This window comes from Bison bison, unplaced genomic scaffold (assembly GCF_000754665.1).
Source record: "Bison bison bison isolate TAMUID 2011002044 unplaced genomic scaffold, Bison_UMD1.0 scf7180017864368, whole genome shotgun sequence".
Lineage (NCBI taxonomy): Eukaryota > Metazoa > Chordata > Mammalia > Artiodactyla > Bovidae > Bison > Bison bison.
In genome coordinates, this window is record NW_011494940.1 from 1,142,049 (window position 1) to 1,162,698 (window position 20,650).

The 20,650-nt window shown below is 52.1% G+C and overlaps 1 protein-coding gene across 2 annotated transcripts in view; it reads left to right on the plus strand.

Moving 5' to 3' along the window:
* Positions 1-20,650, plus strand: part of LTBP2 (latent transforming growth factor beta binding protein 2) — a 109,696-nt gene that overhangs the window by 55,681 nt on the left and 33,365 nt on the right. For both annotated transcript variants that reach the window (XM_010855745.1, XM_010855744.1), the window contains exons 5-10: positions 1,191-1,361; positions 1,895-2,101; positions 2,888-3,174; positions 4,209-4,311; positions 16,388-16,462; positions 19,957-20,079. In XM_010855745.1, the coding sequence (XP_010854047.1) occupies positions 1,191-1,361; positions 1,895-2,101; positions 2,888-3,174; positions 4,209-4,311; positions 16,388-16,462; positions 19,957-20,079 (966 nt within the window). The remainder of the gene's footprint in view (positions 1-1,190; positions 1,362-1,894; positions 2,102-2,887; positions 3,175-4,208; positions 4,312-16,387; positions 16,463-19,956; positions 20,080-20,650) is intronic.

The following is a 20,650-nucleotide window of genomic DNA, read 5'->3' on the forward strand; positions in this document are numbered from 1 at the left end:
GGCTCCATCAGTTGGGATAGTGTTTTCAAGGTGGATCGGTGTTGCGGACAACATGCATGAGTGATCTTTCTTGCCATCTTGAAAAGGAAGCGCCCCTCCTCTTGTCTAAGGCATATGCCACTGTTTCTTGACTTCGCTGGACTTCTAGGCTGTCACTTGGCCTCCCCCCACCCTGGTTCTCCTCCCCCTTCGAACTGGACCACCCTCAGCCCTTCCCCTGCAGCATATACAGTTGCTTATAAATCTCCCATTCTTTCTCTCTCTCATAAACACACACACACACACACACACACACACAAGGTTATTTTCCTCTGTCACAGTCAAGTCTAGACAGACCTTTTATAGTTCCCTTCTCAGCCCCTATGCCTCCTGGCTTCCCTCCCCGGCCCCCAGGATGGAATGAATACCCTTGCTTTGTACATCTGCTGTCACCGCTCACGTTGAATGAAGCACCCTCCTCTTACTCTGCCACAGTGACCTCCCAACCGCTCATCCTGCCTCCCCAATCACCTGTGCACCCCAGCTGGGAGGACATAACACCCCCACTCCCCTTTGACCTCTCTGTCAAATGATTTCTGTCAATGATTTCTGTCAATGAAAACTGTCAATGATTTCCCACCACCAGCTGGATAAAGTGCCCTATGCTCGTTCTGGCCCTTAGGGCCTCCAAAACCTGACTCTCATCCTTCTTTCAGGCATTCTCTTGGAAAACTGTCTATGCTGGCAAGTCTGAGCTACATTCTGTTCTCTGCACTGGGGTTCAGAGCCCAGCTGCCTCCCTTGCCAGCTGTGTGACATGGGATACAATCCATCCCTCACTGAGCCTCAGTTTCCTTACCTGTCAGATGGGAATGCTAACTGGGATCTAGGAACATGGCCAATATTCAACCACCTTAACCTACAAAGATGGCAATTTCTAATGGTTCTACCTAAAATAAGACTCCAGAGGGTTGAGAGTGGTTGTGCATGAAGCCCGAACTCAGTTGCTGGCCTGTCGGCATCACTCAGGAGATGTTGGACCGTGAGCTGTTACCCTGCCCACACTATGTGACCTTGCATCCAGGAGGGACTTAGCAAATGCCCTTGGGATGGGTTCAAGCCAGTCCCATGTGGGCCTTTCTAGCCAGCCTCTGGAGGTCACAGCTGTGCCTCTCAGCCCTGCCCCCTGGACCCAAGCCCTCTCTCTGCAGGGCTGAATCTCACGGAGAAAATCAAGAAGATCAAGATCGTCTTCACTCCCACCATCTGCAAGCAGACCTGTGCCCGTGGGCGCTGTGCCAACAGCTGCGAGCGTGGCGACACCACTACCCTGTACAGCCAGAGCGGCCACGGGCATGACCCCAAGTCTGGATTCCGCATCTGTGAGTCCATTCCCAGCTCAGAAGGTTCCTGGCTGGCCCTGGGGGCGGGTGTGGGGGTGGGGGCTGGGGTGGGGGTTTGTGGAGAGGCAGTTGGTCAGAGGGACTGGCCTGCCTTGGCCTGGAGCCCAGATCTTCTGCAGGAAGGAAGTCCGGAGCTCTCCTACTATGGCTCTTGTGAGCTGTCTGGAATCACACAATGCTGAGTCCTCACCCAGCTCTGTCACGTGTGACTCGGCAGGTCACACAACCTCTCTGAGTCCCAGTTTCCTCATAGAAGGCGAAGGAGTAAATAGGGCCACTCCCCTCACTATCCTCCTGGTCACCATGGGGCTCAGGAAAGGCAAGGCCTAGTTATTATCCATCCTCCTTCACTCCCAGGCCTCTTGGAAAGTCCCTGCATTTCCGAGGGGACCGGGTTCCGGAAGCCATCAGACTTGGGGGCCCGGTCACCCCCCTCCCCCCACCCCGCTGGCCCACATAGTAGGTGCTGCTGTACGCTTCCGCCGCCAGTCACCCTGAGGTCGGTGTTGTAGATTTTTGCCAGATCCCCTGCCTGAACGGGGGCCGCTGCATCGGCAGGGACGAGTGCTGGTGCCCCGCCAACTCTACCGGGAAGTTCTGCCACCTGCCTGCCCCTAGGCTGGACCAGGAGCCTCCAGAGAGGGGCCCCCGCCACAGGGCCCCGCTGGAGGGCCCCTTGAAGCAGTCCACCTTCACACTGCCTCTCTCCAACCAGCTGGGTGAGTGTGGGGCTGGGGAACCACGTGGGGTGGGTGCTGGCATCCTGATAGAGGAGATGGGAAACTGAGTCTCCAGCACTTCCTTCTCCTCCATCCTCAGGGCCCAGTTTCATTCCTTAAATTTTTCTCTGCCTTTCCTTCTGAGTTCATCAATTTATTTATTTATATGTTTTTTGCCCTTACCCTCTACTGGGTGCTATGAGTAAGACAAAAGAATCTAAGGGTAGGGTCCTGACTTTAAGGAACCCATGGGTCCTGGACAGGAGAGGGAAGATGCTTCTATTATTAGGTGCCAAATAAAGGGTACCAAAAAATACAGAATTTTGTAGATCAGGAGAGAGACCCAAGAGTGTTCTGGGAAGGCTGCCTGGAGGAGGTGGACTTCATTTAGGCCTTAAACAATGGGTTGGTTTTGGTTAAGCAGAGGGGAGTGGGAGGGCTTCCAGGGCAAAGGGACTAGTCTGAACAAAGGCATGGGGTGGGAACCACGCAGGGTTGGTTGGGCTGGAGCCCAAAGGCTGTGCAGGATCCTGGGAGGAGGTGGAATCAGGAAGGTACTTTGGAAGTTGGTAACGAAGGTTCTTCATAGGAAGGTGTGGAATGAAGGAGTCTGTGCTTTGTCCTATCCTCCCTGAGAAATTCTTCTGGGGTTTGGGTAGAGAGTGAAGAAAAGGAGGAGATCTGGGGAGACACACAGGGGCCCACCTGGCCTGACGGTGGGCTGATGCCACTCCTTGGAGGGGGGGGCCCTGTGCCCCCGCCTCTGACCCCAGCCCCTGTGCCCAGCCTCGGTGAACCCCTCCTTGGTGAACGTGCACATCCGCCACCCGCCTGAGGCCTCGGTGCAGATCCACCAGGTGGCTCGGGTGCGAGGCGAGGCCGAGGAGGCCCCGGAGGAGAACAGCGTGGAGACCAGGCCATCGCCCCGGCTCCCCGCCGGCCCCGGCCACGGCCGCTGGGACAGCAACCGCATCCCCGCCCGGTCCGGAGAAGCTCCCCGGCTACCTCCCCCAGTGGTGTCCAGGACTCCGGCCCTTCTGGGCCGATGCTACCTAAGCACTTTAAACGGACAGGTGAGATCGCAGCTCCAGCCCCAGCCCCAGGGGCTTTGAGACAGTAACTGCTCCCCGCAGTGCCCCTTCTCCTTCTCTCTCCTGCTTGTTCTTAGAGAATATGGGAGTCTGCAGGGTCTCCCATTTCCCAGATGGGAAAAACTCAGAGCATAAAATTGCCATGAGTGTTGAGAGGTTGGGCAAGCCAAGCCAGGCTCCAATGGGTACCTGTCAGTGCCAGGCACATAGAAGAGGACCCAAGAGAGGCCCCCTCTGCAGGGGAATAGGGGTCCTCGGGTCCCAGCAAATCCTGAGCTCTGCTGGAGCTGAGTATAGGACCTGCGGGGCGTGGATAGAGGGGCTGTTAGATCTGGCAAGGAGTTTGGAGAGTTGAGTCACAGAGATGTAAAATCAGCAAATGCAGGTTAAACCCCAAAGCCTTGGGCATGTGAAGATAAAAGACAATTCCCTCTTTCGCTGACGGGATCCGCAGTCAGTGATGGGAAATCAAGCGAACTTTTCTGAGACCAGGCACCTAAAGACAGGGGCTAAGCCAGACTCAGGATGGTTTTCCCAGGGTTGCAGTTTGGCATTTCCAGAAACCACTCCCAAGGTTAGGGAGCTGGAGCAGGTGGGGAGTAGCTCAAGGATAGGATCCTGGGTCCCTGGAGCTTCTCAACTGCAGTCGCTGAGCATGGGCCCTGCTCGTGGGAGGTGGTCCTGGCATTCTCTGGAGTTTGATGGAGGAAAGCCCATCCTTCAGGACCCCTGTGTCTTTGGACTGGGGGCATGGATGGGGGGCAGTTTGCAGACCTCACAGAGAAGATCTTGTCTGGGTGTGCCACTGCCACCCCGTCCCCTAAGTTTAGTGTCTGGCAGGGTGGACCTCGGGTTTCTCTACTTCCTTCTGGGACAACGCCTCCCCTCCCCTCCCTGGGGTGGGGGCATTCTCTGGCAGTATGTGAGGGGTGAACTTAGGACTCAGGCTCTCCTGGGACATCTCTGTGCGGGAGAGGGAAGCAGGTGACAAGTGCCCATGGTCCTTTTTTTTCCAGTGTGCCAATCCCCTGCCGGAGCTGACGGCCCACGAGGACTGCTGCGGCAGTGTGGGGGCCTTCTGGGGGGTGACCTCCTGTGCCCCGTGTCCACCCAGACCAGGTGAGTGCTGGGTGCCAGGCTCCAGGGTTGTGAACAAAGCTCTCCCAGGGCCTGGCCTCTGCAGCAGACACCCCTCCCCAACACACACACCCCGCCCTGCGTCTCCCACCAGGGTCTCAGAGGCCAGGCCCGTAGAAAAGGCTGGTAAACTGGGCAGGCTCTCCAGGTCTGCTTCCGACTGGCGGCAGAAGCTCCTGACAGCTCAGACCTGCAGCCGGGTGAGCGTGGCCTGCCTGCTCCATCTGATGGCCTGAAAGAGGTTACTGCCTTTCACCAGTTGTTCTCACTCAGATTTTAGGAATCCCATCCCAGGCTGGGCCCCCTGGTATACCCCTCAACCCCCTCCCCAGAGGCCCCGAGGTTTTTGATTTAGAGACTCAATGTTTCCTTCATTCTCTCCTCCTCACCTCCTGCTTCCTATCTCCCAATCTTTAAATCTGGGTTGGGTACCTGCCCCAGAATATCCTGGGCCTTGGGGTATGGGAAACTCCGCTTCCCACCCCCTTTCCAGTGATGAGAAAGCCTAACGTATTCATTCATTCATTCAGTCAGTCAGTCAGCAAATACTCACCAGGTGCCTCGTGTACTCTGAGCCCTGAGAATTCAGGAATGCTGCTCTCATAGGCATTGCTCTTAAAGTTGGGAGGCGGGTGACAAGGTTCCTATGCCTGACTATGGCTCCTGCCCACTCAGCCTGTCTTCCCCTCCCCGCCCCATGCAGGTCTCCCTCCTAGGTCTGGGCCCAGGCCTGGCAGGTATTTCTTTTGCCTGTCAGCAGTCGACTTGGTGAGTCAGATTTGTGGGGGGCCTGGCCCAGAGCCCAAAGGTGGGAGCGGCAGGACTGTTCCTTACTTCAGACTCGCCTGTGGAGCAGTGATCATATTTTCCAGACTAAAAAAAAATGTGGACAGTTTGACAGTGTGATAAACTCTTTGGTGAAGCAGCACAGGGTAGTATTTAGCTTTCAGGCCTGAGTGTCCAACACACGATGGGTACCAGTCCCAGCTCTTACCTGCTGAGCTCTATCTGCCTCGTCTCCGATCTGTGAAGTGGAGACAGGAACGGTGCCAGCCTCATGGGGCCGCTGTCAAGAGTCAGTGAGATGGTGCCTGTACCTACCATTAGGGCATTTCATGATGCAGTTGCTCAGTCGTGTCCGACTCTTTGTGACTCCATAGACTGGGGCCTACCAGGCTCCTCTGTCCATGGGATTTTCCAGGCAATAGTACTGGAGTGGATTGCCATCTCCTTCTCCAGCGGATCTTCCTAACCCAGGGCTCGAACCCGGGTCTCCTGCATTGTAGACAGACGCTTTACCGTCTGAGCCACCAGGGAAGTCAAACTGTTAGAAAGTATCCCTCCAAAAAGGGTAAAGGGACTGGCCCCGTCGCTTGGTGGGGAAGTGTATGGAACTGCTCAGCATCTCCCCCTGCAGGCCAGAGATGTTTTCACCACTTTGCTTCCTCCTGGTCAGACCCACCCTTGAGACTTCCTCATACCACACTCTATTCAGCCAACACTGATGAAGTACCCACAGTGTGCAGCCCTGACCAAACAGTGAAGAACAGGTAGAAACAGTGCCGCCCCTCTCAAGCGTACAGTCTGGTGGTGGAGCGGGGTTGCAGACAGCAGAGCTGGGGCCGTGGATAGCTCCTGCAGCACTTTTGTGCAAGTGAGTGAAAGGTGCCCCTTCCACGTGTTCAGAATAGTCTTTATAATTAGACAAGTGCAGGATGCCAATGATTCTGTCAGATGGCATCCTTCTGTGCAGTGTGCAGCCTGCACATCCGTACACTGTGGGCTAGGAGGTCCTTCTTCAAACTGGTGGATCAGGGAAGGCCTTTGTAGGAGGTGACATCCAGGATGAGGTCTAAAGAATTATTAGAGTAAGCCAAAGAGGTGGGGAAGCTCCTAATAACCCAAGAAAATGGCATAGGCCGGCGAGATCAAGCGCGTGAGAACATTTCCTGGAGCAGAACACGCCCAGGGCTGAGGCCTCACCCCCTCCCTGCACCAGGTGGTGCCTCTGAACACCACCTCCCTGACTGTGTTCAGCACATCTCAGCAAGCTGGGCACCAGGGTGCAGACCCTGGAATGTTAAGCATTCCCCATACTGAGCAAGAAATTACAAAGACAGGGCAATGTCAACATTTAAAATGTGGTAAAGTGCAGTTGGGCATTGTGGAGAGAAGGGGCAGGACGCTGGGGAACCTTGTTTGTATTGACAGGGTGCCAGACAGCTCCACGCCCAAGCCTGGGGAGCCGGGGTGAGGAGTGTTTCTTTAAGTAGGCAAGACAGGCAAACTACTGTGCAAGACTCAGGAAAAAGAAGGTGAGCGGCTGGGGTGGGTTTGGGAATGGTTGGCAAGACAGACATGACTCCTGTGTTCTAGAATGTTCTCAGCCCTGGTGGCTTTGCCCCTCTGAACCTCTACTTCTCTTCTGATAAAAACACTACTGTACCCTTCAGGGAAGGGCTTTGTTGCTCCCAACAAGGTAGTCTAATAGAATCAGGGGGTGAGGGAAGTAATAAAGCCAGAAGCTGGGGTGGGGGAGGAGTCACGTGTGACTTCATACTTTCCCTAAATCACCTTTGACTCCTGAGGCTGTACAGGACGGTTGAAGAAGGTCCCTGCAGAATACTGCTATTTGTGACATGGGAAAGGACTGCCTTGATGCTCAGTTACATGGCTCAGACAAATCTCTTTTCTTCCAAAAAAAAAAAAAATTCCTCAATGTCTTCTTTCTCAAGGAAGCAGCTCAGGGAGTCAATCGAGGCCAGCCTCTGGTCCCCCGACCCTTTCTCCCTTCACTCTGAGTGGCAGATGCAGCTGACCTGCCACGACCTGGCCTGAGCCACATCTTCCTGACCCTTGGGCAGTTATCAGAGGTCCTGGCTCAAGAGCTGTGGCCGTTTGCCCCACCAGGGTCTGGAGAGCACACAGCCCTCAAAAGCCACTTTGATTGAGGCCACATTTTTGAGTTTTCACCCAAGAAAGACAGACATCTGTGTTGACTGGAAAGTTGGCCACTGCCCCATCTGGCTTGGCACTGGCCCCTTTGCTGCGGCAGGCGGGGCTGGCACACGGCACGCGGCCCGCAGTGGTGGGCCCCAGCTGTTTGCCACGAGACCATGTCTCCATCTGCCTGGTGTGGGATGAGTTCACCTCGGAACCCAGGCCCCTCTCTGTATCTTCAGGGAGAGCCGATTCTCTTGCTCTGCCCCTTCAAGGAATTATACAACTTTCCCTCTGAAAAAGCAATCATAGCTGCCAGTTACTGAATTTTTACACTATGCTGTGCTTTCACGTGCGTTATCTCACTTCACTGTCGTGACCACCTGCAAGCTAAGGATCTTTATCCCCATTTGTTGGGGGAGAAAAATGTAGCTCAGAGAGGGCTAAAGAGCTTGTCCAAGGTCACATAGCTAGGACCAAGGAGCTATATTTCAAATCACACTGTGTCTAATGCTTAACGGATCAGGATCTCCATAATCAGTGAGGGGGGTGAGGGGACTAGTGAAATTCACTCAGTCATGTCTGACTCTTTGCGACCCCATGGACCATACAGTCCATGAAATTCTCCAGGCCAGAATACTGGAGTGGGTAGCCTTTCCCTTCTCTGGGGGATCTTCCTAACCCAGGGATTGAACCCAGGTCTCCCTTATTGCAGGCGGATTCTTTACCAGCCAAGCCACCAGGGAAGCCCAAGAATATTGGAATGGGTAGCCTATCCCTTCTCCAGCAGATCTTCCCAACCCAGGAATAGAACTGGGGTCTCCTGCATTGCAGGCAGATTCTTTACCAACTGAGCTATCAGGGAAGCCCTGGGACTGCCTGATCTGTAATCAGTAAGGGGTCGGGTGGGGGTGTTGGGACTGCCTAAAGACAACACCAGTCAGGATACTAGACCAGGATTTTAGTCAAGAGGGTGCATCCCAGGACTGTATTCCAGGTGTACATGAAAGCCAGCATCCAGCCAGAAGACTGGATTGAACAGACAGGCAAGGCACCAGCCAGGAGCACTGGTCTGAGTTAAGGGCGATGTGTTGAAAAAACATGGGGTGGGGGGAGGAGCAGGTAAGCTTGTTCTGTGTGGTTTGGTGAGAGGGGGAAAAACAGATGTATGGAAGTTTCTAGTAGGCAGAGCTCAATTGGAAGCTGAGCAGTAGGGAGAACTTATTAAAAACTGCAGCTGTCTAGCTCTATAGTGGGATATTTCCAGAAGTCCTCAGCCCCCCACCACGAAGAGTGTGCCTACCAAGAACTAGTGAGTGGAAGGAGTGGGAGAAGGAACTTGATTTTCAAGGGGATGGAGGTTTATGTAGATGTCTGGAAATTGATTTGAAACTCTCAGTAGAAGGAAAGCCTTGGTTTGGGTTGGTTTTGCCATGATCCTTGCCCACAAGGGGTGTTCCGGCTGTCAGTCTGTGATGTCAGCCCCTGGGGAGAATGGGCGTGTGAAGGTGATGTCTGAGGGGGCTGGGGCACAGAATCCTAGTGTGAGTCATGGCAGCATCACCCCGTCACGTCCTCCTGTGTGTGTGTGTGTGTGTGTGTGTGTGTGTGTGTGTGTGTTAGTTGCCCAGTTGTGTCCAACTCTGTCCCACCAGGCTCCTCTATCCATAGAATTCTTCGGGCAAGAATACTGAAGTGTGCTCTTAATTCAGAAGGTGTGATATGAGCCGGGCACCATGCTTGTTCTCCTTTCATTGCATGCTAACCACACCTCTAGGTGGTGTTACTATCTTCATTTTATAGATGAAACTGGCCCTGAAGCTCCAGGTCTATGTGACCCCAGCCCTCTAGTTCTAATTGCTCTGTAATCTGCTTCCTCTGCCTCTTGGCTTGGGCATTCGCTGAACTAGAGGACCTGGGCCGGGGGAACAGCTGTGCCGGGGTGGGGCTCCTGTTCCCTGCGACTCTGGGTCAGACGCCCAGTCTCCTGCCCTAAAGAAATGAGATTTTCCAAATTGCAGTTTGTTGGGCTGAAAAAAGTCGTGATTCTTTGGCTCAGGGTTGTTCTGAGAGCTTCCAAGGGACTCAGAGCCTCCTGGGAAATGTGTCTCAGCTCACGTTCACACCCTTCCTACCCCCGCAGGGGTGTCACTGACACATGGCATCTCTGGCCTGGAGAGCCCCAGGGAGCGGTGGGGTCGGGTGGCTGGTGTGGTACCCATTTGAGCCAGGTGTCTGACCAGACCCCTCCCTACCTCATGGTTCATAGTGACCGAGACACCCATTTTGACTTCAGATCCACCCTGAAGAAGCAGTCAGAGCCCATCTTTGGGTGGGATTTCTGCATCACTGGTAGCAGGGAGGGTGATCCATTAGGACTTCACCACCAGAATAATGGACATTATGATAATAATCAATATGTGACAAGCCTCACGCTCAGACATTTTCTTGCTTGTTTAGTGTTCACAATAATGCCCTGAGAAAAGAATGGTCATCTTCATTTTACTGATAAGAAAACCAAGGCTCAGAGAGTTACTTGCCCAAGTCTCTCCAGCCAGTAAGGAGCAGCCGGCCAGCTTGTTGTCCTTAAAACTGTGTTGCTGGAAGGGAGGGAGGGAGGGAGGGAAGGAGGGAGCGGGGAGGTCCAGGGGAGCATCTCCAGGGACTGTGCCAGGCCCTGAGCTAGCTTTAGTCTGATGTTGATCGTTTCAATAAAGTTAATCCTCACAACAACCCATAAACTGAGTTTCTATCCCACTTCTACATGGGAAAAAAATTAAGGTTTTTTTTTTTTAATTGAGGGAGATTAAGAAGTGTGCCCCAAGTCACACAGCTAGTCAGAGTGGAGCCAGGAATTAGATGTGAGCCTGCCTGCCCCAGCACCCACACCCTTTCCGCTGCCCCAGGGGAGTCGAAGTTTTCTTTCCAGCTTACCCGCCAGAGTTTGCAAATCAGGACTGAAGCTTCAGCCTGTACATGTGCCCGTGTGTATTGAGTGTGTGTGTGTGTTCTCTGGACCCTCCACATCTCCCTGCTACAACCATCTGTCATCACAGACTGAGATCAGCATGGCTTGTAAACAGCCCCGTAGCCAGACATATGTCTCCCCCCATCTCCTCCCCGAGCTCTGTCAACAGAGTCAGGGCCAAAACTGTCTCCAGCAATTAGTTTGCCCTTGTTGAGGCCTCCTTGGGGATTCCAGCAGCTGAGGGTAAGAATCAGCAGGACAGGGGCAGGCTGCAGCCAGTGGCCCTTCTGCTTCCTTCTGAGAGCAATGGAGGGTTGGCAGTGAGTGGACAGGGCCCGAGGCCAGGGCCAGAAGACCTGAGCTCCCGGCCCACGTGGCCCAGCTTTCCTGACCAGGAAAGTCACACACATCTGCCCGACCTGCTTCCCAAGCATCTGGGGGTGTTCAGACTCCTTGGACTTCAGGTTGAGTCCAGCTGACCCCTCATCAGCTGCTTTGGCCTCTCAGGTCAAGGTCCCAACTGCAAGGCCACTCTGCAAGAGCCTTTTTGAAACACCCACAGGAATCCCAGCTCAGCACTGTCTTTCCAGATCCACAAGTCCTCTGCTCTCCGACCCTGGTTTTATCTTGATCTGGCTGAGGGGCCACAGGAGGAGTACAGGGTCTTCATTGTTTCCTTTATCAATTCTATATGATTCTCCCATTGTACACATTGTGGAGCATTTGCCAAGGATCTGATTAATTCCCCAGCATCTGATGAACTCCTCTGACCTCCTTCAGCATGACTCCACCTTTTTTTCTCATTCACTCTCTTGATCCCTTGTTCTTAAAGAGGAGGAGGTCCCAGGAAGAGTGATAGGTCTCCTTCTGGGCAGGTATCACCCTATGGCCTCTGGACCCTAGGAATTCTTGTCCTAGACAACTCCTAAGGCTTGTCATGAATTCATGAATTCATTCATTCATTTGTAGTTAGTAGAGGGATGGTTCAGAATTTGTCTTCTGGAGCAGATTCATAATCCCAGTTCCATTCACCAGCTGGGTGACCTTGGACATGTGTCTTAACCTCTTTATGCCTCAGTTTGCTCATCTGGGCGTTGGGGATAAGATTAGTATCTCCAAGGGCTGTTATGAGGATTAAATAAGTTATTACCTGTAAAGCCTTTATAAAAGGGCCTAGCCCATAGTACAAGATATTTTGCTGTGCTGTGTCAGTCATGTCCAACTCTTTGCAACCCCATGGGCTGTAGTCCACCAGGCTCCTCTGTCCATGGGGATTCTCCAGTCAAGAATCCTGGAGTGGGTTGCCATGCCCTCCTCCAGGGGATCGTCCCAACTCAGGGGTCAAACCCAGGTCTCCCACACTGTAGGCGGTTTCTTTACCTACTGAGCCACCAGGGAAGCCCAAGACTACTGGAGTGGGTAGCCTATCCCTTCTCCAGGGGATCTTCCCGACCCAGGAATTAAACCAGGTATCCTGCATTGCACGCAGATTCTTTACCAGCTGAGCTTCCAGGGAAGCCCACAAGCCTTTTTAATGCTTGCTACTGTATTATTCATTCCATTTTGACTGAGTGCCTGTATTGTTCCGTGTGCTGGGCGTGTTTCCAGAGACATAGCAATGACCGTGAAGGTAAGGTTCCTGTCCTCACAGAGTTTACACTTTGTCAGGGGAGCTTTATAAAGAGCTTACAGTTTGTCAGGGGAGATGGACAAGCAAACAGGCAGCCACAGTACATTTAATCACTATGATGAGGGAAGGCCTGTGTGCGTTGGGAGCACTTGAGAGATGTGCCTGGTGATACCTGCTCTATCCCATCAATGCCAAAATCTCACCCAGAGCTGTGGATGGGTGCTGAGTTCTCATCCTAAGCCAGGGTCTCTCCCTTCCACATGGTCATCTGAACTTTGGTTTTCTTTCCCTCAAAGAGATATAAGCAGATTTTTCTGGATCGGATGCTGTACTTGTCCTTACAGAAGCTAGGAAGGAGCCCCTTATAGATGACTTGGCCTCTGTGAGGTGTGAGGAGAGGCGCTGAGGGTCCTGCTAAAGTGGGCATTTCACCAGGAACACTGGCTTCGGCATTTCTTTCTAGAAGCCTGCCCCTGCCAAGTGTTGTCCAATCAACGGTTTCTCTTCAGGCCAGTGAGAGGGCAGAGTCCTCTCGGGAGGAAGGCGCTTTACAGGAAAAGCATGTGTTTCCAGACTCACGAGAGAGCCCAGCTGCTCTCAGTTCACATGTTCCCTGGTTCACAGGGTACAGGGTTTCCTGCGGGTGCCATGGCTGGGTCCACCCTTCCTCTGAGCCCAGCTCTCCACCACCCCTCTCCTGTTTGTTAAAGAAGCAAAAAGTTTGTGGCATATATGTATACATATGTATATACGTATTCGGAGAAGGCAATGGCACCCTACTCCAGTACTCTTGCTTGGAAAATCCCATGGACGGAGGAGCCTGTTAGGCTGCAATCCATGGGGTCGCTAGAGTCTGACACGACTGAGCGACTTCACTTTCACTTTTCACTTTCATGCATTGGAGAAGGAAATGGCAACCCACTCCAGCGTTCTTGCCTGGAGAATCCCAGGGACGGGGGAGCCTGGTGGGCTGCCGTCTATGGGATCGCACAGTCGGACACAACTGAAGTGACTTAGCATAGCATAGCATAGCATACGTATTTCAACTTCAATTTACAATCCTTTGTTAAAGTTCTGCCTAATTTCTCCCTCGGGGCACCAGCTTACTGCCCTGGCCTCCTGGCTCCCCGCTTCCTCCTCTCGGGGTGGGGGAAGCACCCTTCACAGCCAGAAGCTTGGTTGCAACCCTGACTCAGCCCCTTCTGAGAGTCACCGTCCTTCCTAATTTGTTAACTGGGGATAATGACCCCTGCCTCGCGGGGTTATTGTGAGAGACGGGACCATATGCGCCCAAGGGCTCCAGCCTCCGACGCGCCGTCCAGATGTTCCCGGCCCCCTGGCATCCGCCTCGCGCCATTCCTTCCCACCTTCTGCTCCTCATAAATCAGCTTGCTTTTTGAGTTTCCCCAAACAACTTCCCCTCGTGCTTTTCCTCCTCCCTGTCCTCAGTTCTTGCCACCAGGCGCCAGGCCAGACACTCACATTTCCCAGCCTCACCCCCATCCATCTTCTCAATGTCAGCAGCGTTTCCAGATCCCTTGCTTATCTCTGCACTGCGGCCTTTTAGGCTGTTTTCCCCCATGTGGATGACGACATGCAAACCCTGGGGAAGACTGTTTGCGGAAAATATGTATAAATATGTATACATATGTAGTTGGTGATGGACAGGGAGGCCTGGCGCTGCGATTCATGGGGTCGCAAAGAGTCGGACACGACTGAGCGACTGAACTGAACTGATATATATTACAACTTCAATTTACAATCCTTTGACCCCCCCCCCAAAAAAAAGGGAAGTTTTACTAATTTATGGCTTCACTTGATCTCTGTATCAGGCAGTTCCAAGCATCCTCAGGTGAGAGTGAGCCTTCCAGGGAAACACAGCGCCTCCTCATGTTTGTCTTCCGTATCACAACACGGACCGCACGACAGTGTTCTGCTTGTGGGTTTTTTCAGTTAGGTGGTCTGCTGTTAACTAAAGCAACACTCACCAAATGGAGAAGTGACTCTAAAACATTCTTGCAAAGAAACAGGATTTAAAATAATACGAATAACTGCAATCATTTAAAAATGCAAGGCTAACGATTCTCCTCTGACAGGTCATTAGCTATATTCCAAGGTAAAAGTAACAACGGCCTCTCACATGGGACCCAAAATGGACCCCAGGAGTCAGATGATCAAGAAGGCTATACGAAAATACAGCTTATATCTAGCATCATTAATACCAAACCCCACCTTCAGTGTGTAATGTGCCCAGAGATAACAGCTAATGATGAACTAAAATCTATCTTGATTAGAAAGAACATTTTAAAACACCAGAGGACTTCTCTGGTAGTCCAGTGGTTGCAACTTTGAGCTCTCAGTGCAGGGGCATGGGTTTGATCCCTGGTCAGGAAACTAAGATCCCACATACCAAAAACAAAAACAAAAATAACAAGTGAGTGCATACTTTGCTGTACAATTGGATGAAGGTATCTTGGACTGCAAGGAGATCCAACCAGTCCATCCTAAAGGAGATCAGTCCTGGGTGTTCATTGGAAGGACTGATGCTGAAGCTGAAACTCCAGTACTTTGGCCACCTCATGCGAAGAGTTGACTCATTGGAAAAGACCCTGATGCTGGGAGGGATTGGGGGCAGGAGGAGAAGGGGACGACAGAGGATGAGATGGCTAGATGGCATCACCAACTCGATGGACATGAGTTTGAATGAACTCCGGGAGTTGGTGATGGACAGGGAGGCCTGGCGTGCTGTGATTCATGGTGTGCAAAGAGTTGGACACGACTGAGTGACTGAACTGAACTGAATAGGTATTCCTAATGCCTCTCTTGGTACTTGCAAGAATCTATTTCAACAATAAATATATGAAGAACTATCTATTGTGTAAGCCACTAAAGGCTGAATCTATATGGAAGATAGAAGAACTATATTCTCAACAATATATGACTTCTTGAATAAAGATAAGATTTACCCAATAACTCTATAATCTCAGTTGATGTTAGGACCAGCAAGGTAATGGAGCTGAAGAAGACTGTTTGTAATGTCCCCTCACCAGAACCTTCATAGGCAAGCTATTGCCACAAAGGAGTCAGAGCTAGGAGAAGATACGTTGCCACAGGAAATCATCACACTGTTAACTTTATAAAACAAGACATTAAAAGTATTATGGTATCTTTACAGAACTTCGTGTTGCAACAGTATCTGTAGAATCCCTGTACCCTTCAGAATTAGTGGCTACAACTTGACAAGGAAATTATCAAACTGAAACATGAATTCTTCTTTGTTTTTTTTTAAACAAAATGATAGATGCTCCACATTTGTTGCCTTTACCTTTGATGACAGGTAGCTGTCAGCAGTATTCCATCTGCTAGTGCTTTTGAAGAAAAAAAATATTTAAATAAACACATCTTCAAAGGACTTCTTTGGAGGTTGACATATAAATCTGTCCCTCCAAGGTAGTGGAGATGTTTTCTCTGTTCCTATTAGATGTCAGTTGTGTTTTTTTAATGCACACTTCTTTTCTCTCTCTCTTTAAAGTAAAGGGGAATGTTGTGAAATCAAGATAGGAGTTATCAGCACCAAAGTACTGAGAGTTATTGCCGGGTTGGTCCATCTGGACTCAGACTGCTGCCCAGTTTTGTTCACTATAATCTTCAAGCAGGGATGCTTTCCAAGCAAGTCGTGGTGGGAGAGAGCCTTTTGAAAATGGATGTTGGAAACAATCCCATCATCGTGTGATTTGTTGCTGTAAATCCACTCATTTGCATACCTGAAAAACTTGAGAACAGGTTTTCTAACGTTTTTGAATTTGTCAGCGTAACTAACTGACCTTAGGGAACATGAAACTCTACTAACCAAATGTCAACATGGTTGAAATTGCATCACACAGTTGGTGAGTGTGAATGAATGAATATCATTGTTTTATAAGCGCAACCAGCAGTGAGCATCTTCCATCTCTGTCTGAGATTCTTTGTCTCAGATAATGCTGTTTATGGCAGCATTAAAATTAAACATCAAAAGAAACCGAACTTAGAACCCGACTGTGAATTGTCATATCCAGATGTTTAAACACTAACAAAATAACTAGTTGTGTAAGATGCAGCCATTAGGAGAAGGTGGGTGATGGGCACACGGGACCTCTGTACTATCTTTTGCAACTTCCTGCAACTCTATAATTACTTCACAAACAGAAAGTAAAAAGTGAATAAAACTTGTTCAGTCACATGTTTTACAACATTGATATCATATAATATAAACTGTATCTAATATTATAACTATATACAAGATATATAGTCACTTAGTATCATTTTTAGTTGTAGCAAGGTGCACTGAGAGTAGCCTGGTGAGAGCCAGGGAAAGGATTTTGGCCAAGGAGGCACAGCTGCCCAGGGCGATGGCTTGGGGGGCTGAGGCCTCATAGCTGCAGGGTGGGCTGGACATCCAGACTGCGCCCCACTTCCCAGCATGGGTGACAGAGGAGCCCAAGGGCCCTCCACTGAGACCTGTCTGTATCTTCACTCCTTAGCCTCCCCGGTGATTGAAAATGGCCAGCTGGAGTGTCCCCAGGGGTACAAGAGACTGAATCTCACTCACTGCGAAGGTAAGGATGACCAGGCCCAGGGCTGGGCTTGGGGAGCCGAGATGACAGAGGTACGATAATGCAGAGAGACGCTCCCCCGTGACAGACGTAGCGGCTGCCGCTGTCGGAGTGATCTTCGCTGGGCCAGTAAGCCCCAGCTTGGGCCAGGGGGGTTGGGGGGGGGCGGTGGCTGCCAGCTCCAGGGCCTAAGGAAGTCAGAGGGTAATGATGGTGCAAGCTGAGCGGGGCCTGGGAGCCAAACTGTCCCCTCCGCCACTTCTCCCCCGACCCCCACCCAGATCTAGAGCTGTGTGGTGCAGCAACTCAGGGTGCTCTCCCCGCATATCCACTCCCCTCCTGGGCTGCTCTCCCTGGAACAGGAGGACTTTGGACTCCAGGGTGGGAGATCAAGTCAGTCTGCAAAGACGGGATCTCTGTGGACTTTTCCCAGCAAAGCCCCTCAGCTTCTCAGGCCTCCTTCCTGGAGTGGGGCAGGCACAGGCAGAGTTGGGGCCAGGGGAAGGAGACCCTGAAGCACAGTCCCCGGACCGGGCTGGCCTGACTGGCAGGCTCTGTGAAGCCAGTGAGGCCTGGATGCTCTGCATTAGAGACCCTCCCAGAGGGACAAGGCCCAGGGACACCTCAGGACCAAAGAATGGGAAGGGGGGCGCTCAGCCATGGCTCTGAGCAGGGAACCCTTGTTGGCGGTGGACCTGGCAAGAGGTATGATGTGAGCTGGGCCTGCCAGCCCCTGGGAGGCTCCTGGGGTTGAGACAGATGCCCTTTGGGGAACTGGATAAATCGCTGTCTGTATGGTTTGCTTTGGGTGAACCCAGATTAGAGGCAGGAGACAGATGGCCTCCTAGATCCCCTCCCTTGGAGGGTTCTTCAGGAGAGAGGAATCTGGGCTATCTCTGCCTATGGGGATTTCCAGCCCATGGATAAGAACTGGTGCCTGGACCAGGCAAAAGGAGAGGCCTCTGATCCAGCCCAGCCCGGAAGATCTGCCTTCTTCAGAGGCAATGAAGCAAGGACCTCATGGCCAGTGGGTGTGCAGAGAAGTTAGTATTTTTGCCCTTAGAGAATGCAGTGGGGCTGCTCGTATCTAAACCATCCCCAGTGGCCTCTCTGCCTGGCAGGTCTCCCGGTCTGCAGGATTAAAGGGATTCCCAGGATCTCAGATGGGCTCTCCACCTTCCTTCCGCTGAGCTGCCGAGGGGCCCTCCCCAGGAGACCCTGCCCCTAAAACCTCCTCCTACCCATGTCTGTGGCTGCAATCTCCCTGTCTGGGATGCGACCCCGCATCTCTGCACCTGTAGGAACCGTCCCTATTGTCTCCATCCTTGTCGCCTACTTCCGCAGGCTAATCTGGGGGTATTGCTATAAACTACAGGCTAATCTGGGGGTATTGCTATAAGCTGCATGCATTGCTCTAGGTCTTAGTTCACAGTGATGGACGAGACACAGCCGCTGTCCCAGGTGAAGGCAGATGCCGTAACAACTTCACACAATGAGAGAAGTGCTCTCGAGAGGACGAGGCACTGGGTGCTTTGGCATCCTTTCCAGACTGGAAGATCAGGGAAGGCTCCAGGTGATACTGGGCTTCCGTGATGGCTCACTTGGTAAAGAATCTGCCTGCAATGCAGGAGATTTGATTTGATTCCTAGGTCGGGAAGATCCTCTGGAGAAAGGATAGGCTACCCATTCCAGTATTCTTGGGCTTCCCTCGTAGCTCAGCTGGTAAAGAAACTGCCTGCAATGCGGTGATATCTGACCTAGACTTTAAAAACGAGTGTGCTCTGCTGTGTGCTAAGTCACTTCAGTCGTGTCTGACTCTTTGCAACCCTGTGAACAGTAGCTCGCCAGGTTTCTCTGTCCATGGGATTCTCCAGGCAAGAATACTGGAGTGGATTGCCATTTCCTCCTTCAGTGGATCTGCCTGACCCAGGGATCGAACCTGCATCTCTTGAGTCTCCTGCATTGGCAGGCAGATTCTTTACTACTAGCGCCACCTGGGAAGTAGAGTAGGCTTGGCCAACTAAAAAGGGACATGGGGATTCTAGGCTGAGGGACCAGCATGAGCCAAGAAGCAGTTTGGGCTAGCTGGAGTACCGCCAGTGTATCCACAGGAGATTACACAGGCATCCCAGGGTCTTATCAGAGCCACCGATTCAGCCACAGGCTTTTGGAAAATGGTGGAGAGCCTTGGATACCAGGTGAGAGTTTAGAGGCTCCCTCTAGGAGGTGATGGGGAGCCCAGAAGCTTCTCAAGCAGACAGGAGGCAACTCAGATTTGTGTTTAGATGTCACTCTGTCCGCAGTCTGGAGGCAAACGGATCGGTTCCCTTCTTATCTCTCCCTCCCCCAATAGAACATCCAGCAAGGAGTAGCTCCCCTTGGTGCCCAAGCTGGGTCATCTTTCAACATCTTTATTCCTGTGCCCAGTGCCTACTCCCCCAAAAGCCTGTGGGCAAGCAGGTGGCTCTGGGCTGCCAAGTGTTACCTGCAGGTCCCAGAGCTGGGTGCCCATCACAGATCATCCATGTTCACCATCGTCAACAAAGGTGCCATCGCCAGGAGAGCTTCTGACATCTTGGAGTGTGAGGGTTGGGATTTCCCCTGCCCTCCTCCCAGTGCCTACCTCCAGCCTCTCACCTCATCTTCCTTGCTGAGGTCTCCCATCCTGCAGCTTCTCACTATGGACACAACCCTTGGATCTTGGGTCCAGCAGAGATGCTTCGGGGTCTGTCCAGGAAGATGAATAGGAGGCACTGGGCACCATTCTCCACCCTCCAAGCCACCTCTCCCTTTATCGGCTCCTTTTTACTTCCCAGGATGCCACTTACTAGCTGAGTGACTTTGGGCAAGTCACTCCTGGAGCCTCAATTTCCTCACTTGTAAAATGAGGCCATGTGGACCTACTTGATAAAATTGTGAGAAGTAAATAATATATCACATGCAAGGGCTTCCCAGATGGCACAGTAGTAAAGAATCTGCCTGCCAGTGCAGGAGACGCGGGTTTGATCCTTGGGTCCGCAAGATCCCCTGGAGTAGGAAATGGCAACCCACTCCAGTATTCTTGCCTGGAGAATCCCAGGGACAGAGGAGCCTGGTGGGTTCCAATCCATGGGGTCACAAAAAGCCAGACACAACTGATCGACTGAGTACGTACACACACACACACACACACATCATATGCAAACCAGCTGGTGTGGTCCCTGGCATGCTAGGCACTCAGTGAACACTAACATTAACATTATGACCATAATCACCAGTTCCTGGACCCAGTGATTTGCAATGTTTATCTAATTTTATCCCCCTAATGGGACTGCATGGTGGTTACTACTATTATCCCCACTTTACAAATGAGAAATTGAGGCCCAGCGAGAGGGATCACACTGAGTAAACAGCTCTTATTGCTGTTCTTCTACTTGGAGAATCGTAGCAGAGCTCTGCCTGGGTTTCTCTGAATGGGTGGTGGGGGGGGTCCCTGGTCATCTCCCTGCTCCCCACAGATGTCAATGAGTGCCTGACGCTGGGCCTGTGCGAGGACTCGGAGTGTGTGAACACGAGGGGCAGCTACCTGTGTACCTGCAGACCCGGCCTCCTGCTGGATCCGTCCAGGAGCCGCTGTGTGTGTGAGTGCAGGGAGGGGCCAGGGTGGGGTACTGGGGGGCAAGATGGGACTCTGGGGGTCCACAGGCCAGCTGAGAGCAAAGATGCCCCTAGACCCCAGGCTGCCTCTCCACCTAGGACTGGGCCCCAACAAACCCCCTCTGCTTCATCCTACTGGGATGGAGACAGTCACTGCTTCTCTTTTGGCTTCAGGCATTTCTTTGAAGGCTTTGCAGTTTGGGATTTTCTACCTCCTCTGTTTCTCTCTCATCATTGCTGTCCCATCTGTTGCCTCATCTGCTCTGGGGGGATGTGCGTTGCTGTGATATCTCGCTGAGCTGCGGCTGCCTCTTGCAGCGCCTGAGCCCAGCTGCCTGGGCGCTTCGCTGCAGACCTTTCTTAAAGAGCCTGCCATCCCCAGGGCCTTTCCATAAATCCCGTGGTCCCCGTGTCTGGACGTGCTCTGTGTCCGTGAGCACAGACATGTCACTAGTCATCTCAGCATCGTGTCTGTGTGTGTGCTTGTGTGTACACTCAGGCAGTTGTTTCCAGGGACCTCTGTGGTTTCCAGCTGGGAGAGGCCCAGGCTAGCAG